Source organism: Oncorhynchus gorbuscha, linkage group LG04 (assembly GCF_021184085.1).
Source record: "Oncorhynchus gorbuscha isolate QuinsamMale2020 ecotype Even-year linkage group LG04, OgorEven_v1.0, whole genome shotgun sequence".
Taxonomy (NCBI): Eukaryota; Metazoa; Chordata; class Actinopteri; order Salmoniformes; family Salmonidae; genus Oncorhynchus; species Oncorhynchus gorbuscha.
This window is the reverse complement of record NC_060176.1, coordinates 80826024-80841465: the sequence shown is the minus strand read 5'-3', so window position 1 is coordinate 80841465 and position 15442 is coordinate 80826024. Positions and strand designations below refer to the sequence as shown.

The 15442-nt window shown below is 47.1% G+C and overlaps 2 protein-coding genes across 4 annotated transcripts in view; one reads left to right on the top strand and one right to left on the bottom strand.

The window, feature by feature from the left end:
* Positions 1–15442, top strand: part of LOC124034708 (BMP-2-inducible protein kinase-like) — a 478039-nt gene that overhangs the window by 310972 nt on the left and 151625 nt on the right. The window lies entirely within an intron of this gene.
* Positions 1–15442, bottom strand: part of LOC124034709 (ras-GEF domain-containing family member 1B-A-like) — a 158129-nt gene that overhangs the window by 127764 nt on the left and 14923 nt on the right. The window contains exon 2 of the mRNA XM_046348187.1: positions 2934–2981. Within this exon, the coding sequence (XP_046204143.1) occupies positions 2934–2981 (48 nt within the window). The remainder of the gene's footprint in view (positions 1–2933; positions 2982–15442) is intronic.

Below are 15442 nucleotides of genomic sequence, written 5' to 3'. Positions count from 1 at the left end.
TATAGGGAAAAGGGTGAACTAATTTAGACCAGGGTCTATAGGGAATAGGGTGCACTAATTTAGACCAGGGCCTATAGGGAATAGGGTGCACTAATTTAGACCAGGGCCTATAGGGAATAGGGTGCACTAATTTAGACCAGGGCCTATAGGGAATAGGGTGCACTACTTTAGACCAGGGTCTATAGGGAATAGGGTGCACTAATTTAGACCAGGGTCTATAGGGAATAGGGTGCACTAATTTAGACCAGGACCTATAGGGAATAGGGTGCACTACTTTAGACCAGGGTCTATAGGGAATAGGGTGCACTACTTTAGACCAGGGTCTATAGGGAATAGGGTGCACTAATTTAGACCAGGGCCTATAGGGAATAGGGTGCACTACTTTAGACCAGGGCCTATAGGGAATAGGGTGCACTAATTTAGACCAGGCCCTATAGGGAATAGGGTGCACTAATTTAGACCAGGGCCTATAGGGAATAGGGTGCACTACTTTAGACCAGGGTCTATAGGGAATAGGGTGCACTACTTTAGACCAGGGTCTATAGGGAATAGGGTGCACTAATTTAGACCAGGGCCTATAGGGAATAGGGTGCACTACTTTAGACCAGGGCCTATAGGGAATAGGGTGCACTAATTTAGACCAGGGTCTATAGGGAATAGGGTGCACTACTTTAGACCAGGGTGTTTATCACCCAGTGGTCTGTACTGGTCTGGAGCTCATGACCCCCTCTAAAGCAGTGTTTATCACCCAGTGGTCTGTACTGGTCTGGAGCTCATGGCCCCCTCTAAAGCAGTGTTTATCACCCAGTGGTCTGTACTGGTCTGGAGCTCATGACCCCCTCTAAAGCAGTGTTTATCACCCAGTGGTCTGTACTGGTCTGGAGCTCATGACCCCCTCTAAAGCAGTGTTTATCACCCAGTGGTCTGTACTGGTCTGGAGCTCATGACCCCTCTAAAGCAGTGTTTATCACCCAGTGGTCTGTACTGGTCTGGAGCTCATGACCCCCTCTAAAGCAGTGTTTATCACCCAGTGGTCTGTACTGGTCTGGAGCTCATGACCCCCTCTAAAGCAGTGTTTATCACCCAGTGGTCTGTACTGGTCTGGAGCTCATGACCCCCTCTAAAGCAGTGTTTATCACCCAGTGGTCTGTACTGGTCTGGAGCTCATGACCCCCTCTAAAGCAGTGTTTATCACCCAGTGGTCTGTACTGGTCTGGAGCTCATGACCCCCTCTAAAGCAGTGTTTATCACCCAGTGGTCTGTACTGGTCTGGAGCTCATGACCCCCTCTAAAGCAGTGTTTATCATCCAGTGGTCTGTACTGGTCTGGAGCTCATGACCCCCTCTAAAGCAGTGTTTATCCCCCAGTGGTCTGTATTGTGTATGTCTATCCACAGGGGGGTACTTGAGAAGATTTGCGAGTCCAGAGTCCTCATGATAAGTTGCCATTGAAGGGGTGGGCGACATGGGAACCAATGCCCAATAGCAGTAACATCTCTGACCTTGCTAGTTAATGGCCAGGGAGCATACAGCCAGTCCTCGCCGCTCCCATTTGACAGACTTATTAGTAATGAATACGCTGAGACGAGGCCAAGTCCTATAAAATATTTATGGGGCTGTACTGGATTTAAACAGGACTCAGCAGAAAGCATGGGGATGTGTTCGCTATGGCTCTTGGGTAAAAGTAAAAGGCACTCGATCAGAAAGATGGGTAAACGTTTGGTGCGTAACCTGATGCTAAACGGTCGTTTTGATTTCGTTCTTAGTATCGGACGGTTTTGCCCTGATGAAAGGTGTCGTTACAAAGTTATATCTAAATACCTAACGTGGACTGGATCAATACAAAAACATTTAGACTGTGTCCCTTGTGTTCACTAACCAGAACACACTGCACTTAAATCAATCGCTTGGGGGGGGGGCGGCACAGATGATCATTACCTTAATTACAGTCGCTACAGAAACCGCTGCAGCACAGTGAATGGCCATGTGTCCTCTTGAACTGCCTGTGACCTCTCTCAGTGTGCCTTGTTGTTGTTAACAAACAAAACGGCAACCTCTGCCCTTTCACCTTTTCTTCTCCCTGACCTTAAGTAATTAGGGTTATTAGCCCTGAGGCATTGTCTTTTTGTTTTTTTGTTCAAATGTCAATAAAGTTTTGGTTTTGGTGTTTAAAAAAAAACACAAACTCATTCCATTTGGTGATTGGACCTAATTGTCTTTCCTCAGACGGACGTCTGGAGGACGTTGGCCACCGGGAGGACACCGAAGAAAAATTATACTAACCCATGATGGAATCAGACAACTGATAACACAGAGACCAGACACCCAGACAACTGATAACACAGAGACCAGCCACCCAGACAACTGATAACACAGAGACCAGCCACCCAGACAACTGATAACACAGAGACCAGCCACGCAGACAACTGATAACACAGAGACCAGCCACCCAGACAACTGATAACACAGAGACCAGCCACCCAGACAACTGATAACACAGAGACCAGCCACCCAGACAACTGATGAAACAGAGACCAGCCACCCAGACAACTGATAACACAGAGACCAGCCACCCAGACAACTGATAACACAGAGACCAGACACCCAGACAACTGCTCTGGATAAGAGCGTCTGCTAAATGACTTAAATGTAAATGTAAATGATAACACAGAGACCAGCCACCCAGACAACTGATAAAACAGAGCAGTATTTATGTCTGTAATAATGCCCTATAGCCCTCTAGCCAATCCTTCTGATTGGCTGGACTGCTGGCTCACCAGTGGGTGTTTACCGGTTCTTCTGGACTGCTCTACTCTTGAACATGTCCTGTGTATGAAAGGTGACTGTTCTGCAACGGGGAGACTAGCAGCAGAGAAACTGCAGAGTTTACAAAAACAAAAATATGTTTACCGTAAAGTCAGAAATGTTACCTACCCGCTGCTTGGAGGCGTGCCTCAGGCCTAGATGGGGCTGACTTCGAGACTGTGGGGAAGAGAGGAGAGAGAGAGACAGAGAGAGAGAGAGAGAGAGAGAGAGAGAGAGAGAGAGAGAGAGAGAGAGAGAGAGAGAGAGAGAGAGAGAGACAGAGACAGAGAGACAGAGAGACAGAGAGACAGAGAGACAGAGAGACAGAGAGACAGAGAGAGAGAGGAGAGAGAGAGAGAAATTATTTTTTAAATGTACTCACAAATTAGAAAGTGGATCAACATGTGTGAGTCACGTAATCATGTACGGCATGAGGATAATGTCAGTTTCATGTGTTATCAGTGTACTGTATAATACATAGCCCTTATAGCTGTACTGTATAATACATAGCCCTATAGCTCCATAGCCCTATAGCCCTATAGCCCTATAGCCCTGATAGCCCTATAGCCCTATAGCCCTATAGCCCTGATAGCCCTATAGCCCTGATAGCCCTATAGCCCTATAGCCCTATAGCCCTATAGCTCTATAGCTCTTATAGCCCTATAGCCCTATAGCCCTATAGCCCTATAGCTCTTATAGCCCTATAGCCCTATAGCTCTTATAGCCCTATAGCCCTATAGCCCTATAGCTCTTATAGCCCTATAGCCCTATAGCTCTTATAGCCCTATAGCCCTATAGCCCTATAGCCCTATAGCCCTATAGCCCTATAGCCCTATAGCTCTTATAGCCCTATAGCCCTATAGCCCTATAGCCCTATAGCTCTTATAGCCCTATAGCCCTATAGCTCTTATAGCCCTATAGCCCTATAGCTCTTATAGCCCTATAGCTCTATAGCCCTATAGCTCTTATAGCCCTATAGCCCTATAGCTCTTATAGCCCTATAGCTCTATAGCCCTATAGCCCTATAGCTCTTATAGCCCTATAGCTCTTATAGCCCTATAGCCCTATAGCCCTATAGCTCTTATAGCCCTATAGCCCTCTAGCCCTCTAGCTCTTATAGCCCTATAGCCCTATAGCTCTATAGCTCTTATAGCCCTATAGCTCTATAGCCCTATAGCCCTATAGCCCTATAGCCTTATAGCCCTATAGTTCTTATAGCCCTCTAGCCCTATAGCCTTATAGCCCTCTAGCCCTCTAGCCCTATAGCCTTATAGCCCTATAGCCCTCTAGCCTTATAGCCCTATAGCCCTGATAGCCCTATAGCCCTCTAGCCCTCTAGCCTTATAGCCCTCTAGCCTTATAGCCCTATAGCCCTATAGCCTTATAGCCTTATAGCCCTATAGCCCTATAGCCCTATAGCTCTTATAGCCCTATAGCCCTATAGCCCTTAAATCAAATCAAATCAAATCAAATTTTATTTGTCACATACACATGGTTAGCAGATGTTAATGCGAGTGTAGCGAAATGCTTGTGCTTCTAGTTCCGACAATGCAGTGATAACCAACAAGTAATCTAACTAACAATTCCAAAACTACTGTCTTATACACAGTGTAAGGGGATAAGGAACATGTACATAAGGATATATGAATGAGTGATGGTACAGAGCAGCATACAGTAGATGGTATCGAGTACAGTATATACATATGAGATGAGTGTGTAGACAAAGTAAACAAAGTGGCATAGTTAAAGTGGCTAGTGATACATGTGTTACATAAGGATGCAGTCGATGTTGTAGAGTACAGTATATACATATGTATATGAGATGAATAATGTAGGGTAAGTAACATTATATAAGGTAGCATTGTTTAAAGTGGCTAGTGATATATTTACATCATTTCCCATCAATTCCCATTATTAAAATGGCTGGAGTTGGGTCAGTGTCAATGACAGTGTGTTGGCAGCAGCCACTCAATGTTAGTGGTGGCTATTTAACAGTCTGATGGCCTTGAGATAGAAGCTGTTTTTCAGTCTCTCGGTCCCAGCTTTGATGCACCTGTACTGACCTCGCCTTCTGGATGATAGCGGGGTGAACAGGCAGTGGTTCGGTGGTTGATGTCCTTGATGATCTTTATGGCCTTCCTGTAACAACGGGTGGTGTAGGTGTCCTGGAGGGCAGGTAGTTTGCCCCGGTGATGCGTTGTGCAGTCCTCACTACCCTCTGGAGAGCCTTACGGTTGAGGGCGGAGCAGTTGCCATACCAGGCGGTGATACAGCCCGCCAGGATGCTCTCGATTGTGCATCTGTAGAAGTTTGTGAGTGCTTTTGGTGACAAGCCGAATTTCTTCAGCCTCCTGAGGTTGAATAGGCGCTGCTGCGCCTTCTTCACGACGCTGTCAGTGTGAGTGGACCAATTCAGTTTGTCTGTGATGTGTATGCCGAGGAACTTAAAACTAGCTACCCTCTCCACTACTGTTCCATCGATGTGGATAGGGGGTGTTCCCTCTGCTGTTTCCTGAAGTCCACAATCATCTCCTTAGTTTTGTTGACGTTGAGTGTGAGGTTATTTTCCTGACACCACACTCCAAGGGCCCTCACCTCCTCCCTGTAGGCCGTCTCGTCGTTGTTGGTAATCAAGCCTACCACTGTTGTGTCGTCCGCAAACTTGATGATTGAGTTGGAGGCGTGCGTGGCCACGCAGTCGTGGGTGAACAGGGAGTACAGGAGAGGGCTCAGAACGCACCCTTGTGGGGCCCCGTGTTGAGGATCAGCGGGGAGGAGATGTTGTTGCCTACCCTCACCACCTGGGGGCGGCCCGTCAGGAAGTCCAGTACCCAGTTGCACAGGGCGGGGTCGAGACCCAGGGTCTCGAGCTTGATGACGAGCTTGGAGGGTACTATGGTGTTGAATGCCGAGCTGTAGTCGATGAACAGCATTCTCACATAGGTATTCCTCTTGTCCAGGTGGGTTAGGGCAGTGTGCAGTGTGGTTGAGATTGCATCGTCTGTGGACCTATTTGGGCGGTAAGCAAATTGGAGTGGGTCTAGGGTGTCAGGTAGGGTGGAGGTGATATGGTCCTTGACTAGTCTCTCAAAGCACTTCATGATGACGGAAGTGAGTGCTATGGGGCGGTAGTCGTTTAGCTCAGTTACCTTAGCTTTCTTGGGAACAGGAACAATGGTGGCCCTCTTGAAGCATGTGGGAACAGCAGACTGGTATAGGGATTGATTGAATATGTCCGTAAACACACCGGCCAGCTGGTCTGCGCATGCTCGGAGGGCGCGGCTGGGGATGCCGTCTGGGCCTGCAGCCTTGCGAGGGTTAACACGTTTAAATGTCTTAATCACCTCGGCTGCAGTGAAGGAGAGACTGCATGTTTCCGTTGCAGGCCGTGTCAGTGGCACTGTATTGTCCTCAAAGCGGGCAAAAAAGTTATTTAGTCTGCCTGGGAGCAAGACATCCTGGTCCGTGACTGGGCTGGATTTCATCTTGTAGTCCGTGATTGACTGTAGACCCTGCCACATGCCTCTTGTGTCTGAGCCATTGAATTGAGATTCCACTTTGTCTCTGTACTGACGCTTAGCTTGTTTGATAGCCTTACGGAGGGAATAGCTGCACTGTTTGTATTCAGTCATGTTGCCAGACACCTTGCCCTGATTAAAAGCAGTGGTTCGCGCTTTCAGTTTCACGCGAATGCTGCCATCAATCCACGGTTTCTGGTTAGGGAATGTTTTTATCGTTGCTATGGGAACGACATCTTCGACGCACGTTCTAATGAACTCGCACACCGAATCAGCGTATTCGTCAATATTCCCATCTGACGCAATACGAAACATGTCCCAGTCCACGTGATGGAAGCAGTCTTGGAGTGTAGAGTCAGCTTGGTCTGACCAGCGTTGGACAGACCTCAGCGTGGGAGCCTCTTGTTTTAATTTCTGCCTGTAGGCAGGGATCAGCAAAATGGAGTCGTGGTCAGCTTTCCCGAAAGGGGGCGGGGCAGGGCCTTATATGCGTCGCGGAAGTTAGAGTAACAGTGATCCAAGGTTTTACCACCCCTGGTTGCGCAATCGATATGCTGATAAAATTTAGGGAGTCTTGTTTTCAGATTGGCTTTGTTAAAATCCCCAGCTACAATGAATGCAGCCTCCGGATAAATGTTTTCCAGTTTGCAAAGAGTTAAATAAAGTTCGTTCAGAGCCATCGATGTGTCTGCTTGGGGGGATATATACGGCTGTGATTATAATCGAAGAGAATTCTCTTGGAAGATAATGCGGTCTACATTTGATTGTGAGGAATTCTAAATCAGGTGAACAGAAGGATTTGAGTTCCTGTATGTCTCCTTCATCACACCATGTCCCGTTAGTCATGAGGCATACGCCCCGCCACTCTTCTTACCAGAGAGATGTTTGTTTCTGTCGGCGCGATGCGTGGAGAAACCCGTTGGCTGCACCGCCCTGGATAGCGTTTTCCCAGTAAGCCATGTCTCCGTAAAGCAGAGAACGTTGCAGTCTCTGATGTCCCTCTGGAATGCCACCCTTGCTCGGATTTCATCAACCTTGTTGTCGAGAGACTGGACATTGGCAAGAAGAATACTGGGAAGTGGTGCGCGATGTGCCCTTTTTCGGAGTCTGACCAGAACACCGCCGCGTTTCCCTCTTTTTCGGAGTCGTTTCCTTGGGTCGCTGCATGCGATCCATTCCGTTGTCCTGTTTGTAAGGCAGAACACAGGATCCGCGTCGCGGAAAACATATTCTTGGTCGTACTGATGGTGAGTTGACGCTGATCTTATATTCAGTAGTTCTTCTCGACTGTATGTAATGAAACCTAAGATGACCTGGGGTACTAATGTAAGAAATAACACGTAAAAAAACAAAAAACTGCATAGTTTCCTAGGAACGCGAAGCGAGGCGGCCATCTCAGTCGGCGCCGGAAGCCCTCTAGCCCTCTAGCCCTATAGCCCTCTAGCCCTATAGCCCTCTAGCCCTCTAGCCCTCTAGCCCTATAGCCCTGTAGCCCTATAGCCCTGTAGCCCTATAGCCCTATAGCCCTATAGCCCTGTAGCCCTCTAGCCCTCTAGCCCTCTAGCCCTCTAGCCCTCTAGCCCTCTAGCCCTATAGCCCTATAGCCCTCTAGCCCTATAGCCCTATAGCCCTATAGCCCTATAGCTCTTATAGCCCTATAGCCCTGATAGCCCTATAGCCCTATAGCCCTATAGCCCTATAGCCCTATAGCCCTATAGCCCTATAGCCCTCTAGCCCTATAGCCCTATAGCCCTCTAGCCTTATAGCCCTATAGCTCTTATAGCCCTCTAGCCTTATAGCCCTCTAGCCTTATAGCCCTATAGCTCTTATAGCCCTATAGCCCTGATAGCCCTATAGCTCTTATAGCCCTATAGCCCTATAGCCCTATAGCCCTACAGCCCTATAGCCCTATAGCCCTACAGCCTTATAGCCCTATAGCCCTATAGCCCTGTAGCCCTATAGCCTTATAGCCCTATAGCCCTATAGCCCTATAGCCCTATAGCCCTATAGCCCTCTAGCCTTATAGCCCTATAGCTCTTATAGCCCTCTAGCCTTATAGCCCTCTAGCCTTATAGCCCTATAGCTCTTATAGCCCTGATAGCCCTGATAGCCCTATAGCTCTTATAGCCCTATAGCCCTATAGCCCTACAGCCCTATAGCCCTGATAGCCCTATAGCCCTATAGCCCTATAGCCCTATAGCCCTCTAGCCCTACAGCCCTATAGCCCTACAGCCTTATAGCCCTACAGCCTTATAGCCCTATAGCCCTATAGCCCTATAGCCTTATAGCCCTATAGCCCTATAGCCCTACAGCCCTACAGCCTTACAGCCCTATAGCCCTATAGCCCTATAGCCCTATAGCCCTATAGCCCTATAGCCCTACAGCCCTACAGCCCTACAGCCCTACAGCCTTATAGCCCTATAGCCCTACAGCCCTATAGCCCTATAGCCCTATAGCCCTATAGCCCTACAGCCCTATAGCCCTACAGCCCTATAGCCCTACAGCCCTACAGCCCTACAGCCCTATAGCCCTACCTGCCTTCAGCATGTATCCTTTGTCCTGATCTGGTCTGTTTACACTTACAACATCAGAATCAGATTTCAATGCGTCTTTCAATCGTCAATGTGTGTACAAGATCAGAACAAAGGCTACATGTTAGAACCGGATATAAACAGGGCTTTTGATACATAACTTGTCTTCTTCTTCTTCTTCTTCTTCTTCTTAGCTCCGAAAGCTACTTCTATCTTCCTCTGGTGGGCTTCACATTTAACCAACCCGGGTTCAAATCCTGGCTGGTTCATTCAACGATCAGATCTATTCAAGGATCACCATATTAGACTGAGCATAAATATATTACACACAGTCTCACACACACAGTCTCACACACACAGTCTCACACACACACACACACACACACACACACACACACACACACACACACACACACACACACACACACACACACACACACACACACACACACACACACACACACACACACACAATGCTTAATTAGCTCTAGTGAAAGACCCCAATATTAGACTTTGAGCCTATTCAAGGAACACCATATTTGACTGAGCCTAAATATATTACACACACACACACACACACACACACACACACACACACACACACACACACACACACACACACACACACACACACACACACACACACACACACACACACACACACACACACACACAATGCTTAATTGGCTCTAGTGAAAGACCCCAATATTATACTTTGAGCCTTGTTGGGGGGGAATTCTAATTCTCAGTCTAACAAGGAACTCTAATGAATGATTCCAGACTCAGAACACAGGAATTCCCTGAGCCTTGTTTAGTAAAATAAATGACTGTAATAAAACACCTTCAGGAGGAAGACATTTTACGAGGCCGTGTCTGTCTCTCTGTCCGCCTGCCTGCCTGCCTGCCTGCCTGCCTGCCTGCCTGCCTGCCTGCCTGCCGGCCCGCCCGCCCGCCCGCCCGCCCGTCCGTCCGTCCGTCCGCCTGCCTGTCTTTCTTCCTGTCTGTCTATCTTCCTGTCTGCCTGCCTGCCTGTCCGTCCGTCCGTCCGTCCTTTCCGTCTGTGATGGAACCAGGACAGCTGTCCAGCTCTAAGTATTGTCACTAGTTATGCACTGTTTGAAGGATGTTTTAAACCCAGGATGTTTTAAACCCAGCCTTCAATGCAATCCGCGTTATAAGCACTATAAGACTCATTGAAGATTAAGCCAACATGCACAGGGTTTTTACCATAGATGGGATCTCTGCGAATGTAAGGGAAAATGCCTTTTAAAAAGATACACTGTCATCTAGTGACCTATAGCGCGGCCAGGATTGAATCTTGGTCAAAGACGATTGGCCGATAGATGTGTTGAATGTACTCTATGTGTCTGCAGTGTGGTCTTTTATCAATGTGTCTGCAGTGGTAGTTTTTTAAAAGTAATGTTTGGGAAGGGCTGTTTGTGATTCCAGTGCATCACATTTCAATCCTGATGAAAGCAGCGTTGTGTTGTCACACTCAGCAGCGGAGAGGAACCACCAAACATACTATGATACAGTCGGGTTCTCACCAACCAGCTGCATCAACATAGGCCCACACCCCACACACACACAAAGCTACAACTTCCCTCTACCTTTAAACCTTAAATACGGAATTGAATCTGCCTATCCCCCAAAACAGTCGATTATTCCTTGTCCCAGTTTCAAGGGATCCCGAAGAAGCTCATCAAAATAGAAACAGCTAAGGGACGATAATGATTTACACTCCTGCAGGCTTCTTCAGAGCCGATGCTCCCGGACTCTTCTCCCAACCTAAAACGTTCTGTATTTAGGCAAGAGCTTCCACAGTAAAACGCTATAAATATAATATTTCCTATATTTAAATCATATTCCAACACCTTACTAATGTAATAGTATAGTAAGCTGGATTCCTTTATTTCCAGAAACACAGATCCTTATTCAATGAACTAAACAGACGCAAAAAGAAATCCTCAATCAATTCACCTAATTAAGAACCAATTAACACAATTAAGAACCAATTAACATAATTAAGAACCAATTAACATAATTAAGAACCCGTTAACGCAATTAAGAACAAATTAACATAAGTACGAACCAATTAACATAATTAAGAACCAATTAACATAATTAAGAACCTCAAGTAAAACAACATGCACTGATGACAAAGAATCCAGAACAACAACAAAACTGAGTTTATTTCAGAAGAGGCAGAGTCCCGGTTTAATCACAAAACATACACAAAAGCAATGATACATGTGTAGAGTTCTCCCCAAAGAATGTAAGATGGACGCTGCACCACCTTGTGGACTGGCTGCAGCATTATGTCAAAATAATATATACAGTACCTGTAACGGCGTTCGTCTGTTGAAAGAAGAGAGTCGGACAGAAAATGCAGCGTGTAGGTTACTCATGACTTTAATGAAAGAATCACGGTACATGAAATAACTGAAACTAACTACAAAAACAACAGAACGTGAAACTAATTACAGCCTATCTGGTGACTACAACACAGAGACAGGAACAAACACCCACCAAATACAAAGCGAACTCAGGCTGCCTAAATACGGTTCCCAATCAGAGACAACGATAAGCACCTGACTCTAATTGAGAATCGCCTCAGGCAGCCAAGCCTATACCAAACCCCTAATCAGCCTCGATCCCAAATAATACAAACCCCAATACGAAACACAACATATAAACCCATGTCACACCCTGGCCTACCCAAACATATAACAAAAACACAAAATACAATGACCAAGGCGTGACAGTACCAGTCAAAACTTTGGCCACACCTACTTATTTTAAGGGCTTTTCTTTATTTTTGCTACTATTTTCTACATAGTACCATAATTAGTGAAGACACTATGGAATAACACATATGGAATCATGTAGTAACCAAAAAAGTGTTAAACAAACCAAAAATATTTAATATCCTTCAAAGTAGCCATCCAATTTCTTGATGACAGCTTTGCACACTCTTGGCATTCTCTCAACCAGCTTCACCTGGAATGCTTTCCCAACAGTCTTGAAGGAGTTCCCATATATGCTGAGCACTTCTTGGAAGCCTTTCCTCATCTCAAACTGTCTCAATTGGGTTGAGGTCGGGTGATCGTGGAGGCCAGGTCATCTGATGCAGAACTCCATCACTCTCCTTTGTGGTCAAATAGCACTTATACAGCCTGGGGGTGTGTTGGGTCATTGTCCTGTTGAAAAACAAATGATAGTCCCACTAAGCGCAAACCAGATGGGATGGCGTATCGATGCAGAATGCTGTGGTAGCCATGCTGGTTAAGTGTGCCTTGAATTCTAAATAAATCACAGACAGTGTCACCAGCAATGCACCACCACACCATCACACCTCCTCCTCCATGCTTCACGGTGACACCCACACATGCAGAGATCATCCATTCAACTTCTCTGCGACTCACAAAGACACGGTGGTTGGAACCAAAAATCTCAAATTTGGACTCATCAGCCAGACAGATTTTCACCAGTGTAATGTCCATTGCTCGTGTTTCTTGGCCCAAGCAAGTCTCTTCTTATTGGTGTAGTGGTTTCTTTGCAGCAATTTGACCATGAAGGCCTGATTCATGCAGTCTCCTCTGAACAGTTCATGTTGAGATGCGTCTGTTACTTGAACTCTGTGAAGCATTTATTTGGGCTGCAATTTGAGGCTGTTAACTCTAATGAACTGATCCTCTGCAGCAGAGGTAACTCTGGGTCTTCCTTTCCTGTGGTGGTCCTCATGAGAGCCAGTTAACTCTAATTAACTGATCCTCTGCAGCAGAGGTAACTCTGGGTCTTCCTTTCCTGTGGCGGTCCTCATGAGAGACAGGTAACTCTAATGAACTTATCCTCTGCAGCAGAGGTAACTCTGGGTCTTCCTTTCCTGTGGCGGTCCTCATGAGAGACAGGTAACTCTAATGAACTTATCCTCTGCAGCAGAGGTAACTCTGGGTCTTCCTTTCCTGTGACAGTCCTCATGAGAGCCAGTTTCATCACAGCACTTGATGGTTTTTGCAACTGCACTTGAAGACATTTTCCGAATTGACTGACCTTCATGTCTTAAAGTAATGATGGACTGTCGTTTCACGTTGCTTATTTGATTTAGCTTTTGACTGGTACTGTATATATATATATATATATTACTTTATCTGTTATTTAAGGCCATTTTTGTTTGAAATTGCAGGTGTTCAAAAAAGGGGGAAGTATATACCACACACACACACACACACACACACACACACACACACACACACACACACACACACACACACACACACACACGCACGCACACACACACACACACACACACACACACACACACACACACACACACACACACACACACACACACACACACATATATATATTTATATACACACATAATACACACAGAATTCACCATGCAGATGCAAGTTCAGAGGTTAGAATCATATCTATTCACTCAGAAATATCCTCTTCCCCATGACCTGCTTCCCTCTGTCTTCCTGGGAAGAGCCACTATCAGCTCCTTGCCTCCGTCCCCTTTTACTGGCATGCTGATATAGAGGTCAGCGAGAGTGTGTGTGTGTGTGTGTGTGTGTGTGTGTGTGTGTGTGTGTGTGTGTGTGTGTGTGTGTGTGTGTGTGTGTGTGTGTGTGTGTGTGTGTGTGTGTGTGTGTGTGTGTGTGTGTGTGTGTGTGTGTGTGTGTGTGTGTGTGTGTGTGTGTGTGTGTGTGTGTGTGTGTGTGTGTGTGTGTGTGTGGTTGTCAATACTATTTTGACTGTGATCCTGGCTGTGATCCTGGCTGTGATCCTGGCTGTGATCCTGGCTGTGATCCTGGCTGTGATCCTGACTGTGATCCTGGCTGTGATCCTGGCTGTGATCCTGGCTGTGATCCTGGCTCAGTTGACATTACCGGTAAGTGAAATTGAACAGATGATCGAGCTGTCATGTGACAGACATTCACGGGTCACTACGGAGGAGTTTTGGTTCCTGACTCAAAAGGGAATATCCGCGCCGTCTCCTGCTGAGCTTTAAAACGCACCCTTTGTCAGCTCATATCTGTGTGATGCTGGATTCAGCGCTCTAGTCTGCATTAAAACCAAATATCCATCCAGGTTGAATGTGAGATGAGACAGAGATGACCACGCCCCCTGACTTTGAGAAGCTCCGACGTGACGTACATCCAGCCACACCCATCTCCTTAGCGACATCCAGCCACACCCATCTCCTTAGCGACATCCAGCCACACCCATCTCCTTAGCGACATCCAGCCACACCCATCTCCTCAGCGACATCCAGCCACACCCATCTCCTCAGCGACATCCAGCCACACCCATCTCCTCAGCGACATCCAGCCACACCCATCTCCTTAGCGACATCCAGCCACACCCATCTCCTTTGCGACATCCAGCCACACCCATCTCCTTTGCGACATCCAGCCACACCCATCTCCTTAGCGACATCCAGCCACACCCATCTCCTTGCGACATCCAGCCACACCCATCTCCTTAGGACATCCAGCCATACCCATCTACTTAAAGACATCCAGCCACACCCATCTCCTTTGCGACATCCAGCCACACCCATCTCCATTAGCGACATCCAGCCACACCCATCTCCTTAGCGACATCCAGCCACACCCATCTCCTTAGCGACATCCAGCCACACCCATCTCCTTAGCGACATCCAGCCACACCCATCTCCTTAGCGACATCCAGCCACACCCATCTCCTTAGCGACATCCAGCCACACCCATCTCCTTAGCGACATCCAGCCACACCCATCTCCTTAGCGACATCCAGCCATACCCATCTACTTAGCGACATCCAGCCACACCCATCTCCTTTGCGACATCCAGCCACACCCATCTCCTTAGCGACATCCAGCCACACCCATCTCCTTTGCGACATCCAGCTACACCCATTTCCTTTGCGACATCCAGCCACACCCATCTCCTTTGCGACATCCAGCCACACCCATCTCCTTAGCGACATCCAGCCACACCCATCTCCTTAACGACATCCAGCCACACCCATCTCCTTTGCGACATCCAGCCACACCCATCTCCTTAGCGACATCCAGCCACACCCATCTCCTTAGCGACATCCAGCCACACCCATCTCCTTAGCGACATCCAGCCACACCCATCTCCTTAGCGACATTCAGCCACACCCATCTCCTTAGCGGTGGTGAGATAAGATACATTAGGTCAATTTGTTAAGAACAAATTCTTATTTTCAAAGACGGCCTAGGAACAGTGGGTTAACTGGCCTAGGAACAGTGGGTTAACTGGTCTAGGAACAGTGGGTTAACTGGTCTAGGAACAGTGGGTTAATTGACTGTCATAGCCCCCCCCAAAAAAATTGTCTGTTAATTATACAATTATTTTCAAACGGTTTGGGGTTGCGAGAATGATCAGATATCAACCTCTGGAATAGACTCTCCAGTCTGTGTTGACCAATCACAGCTCCGCAGCAGTTGGTCATGTGTTGACGAGTGCCCTCTAGTGCCCTCTAGTGGCTGACTGTTGGGTTTATGAGCCTACAGGGAGGATATGGATTATATTTCTTCATAGATGAGGAAATACTTGGATATTTAGTCATG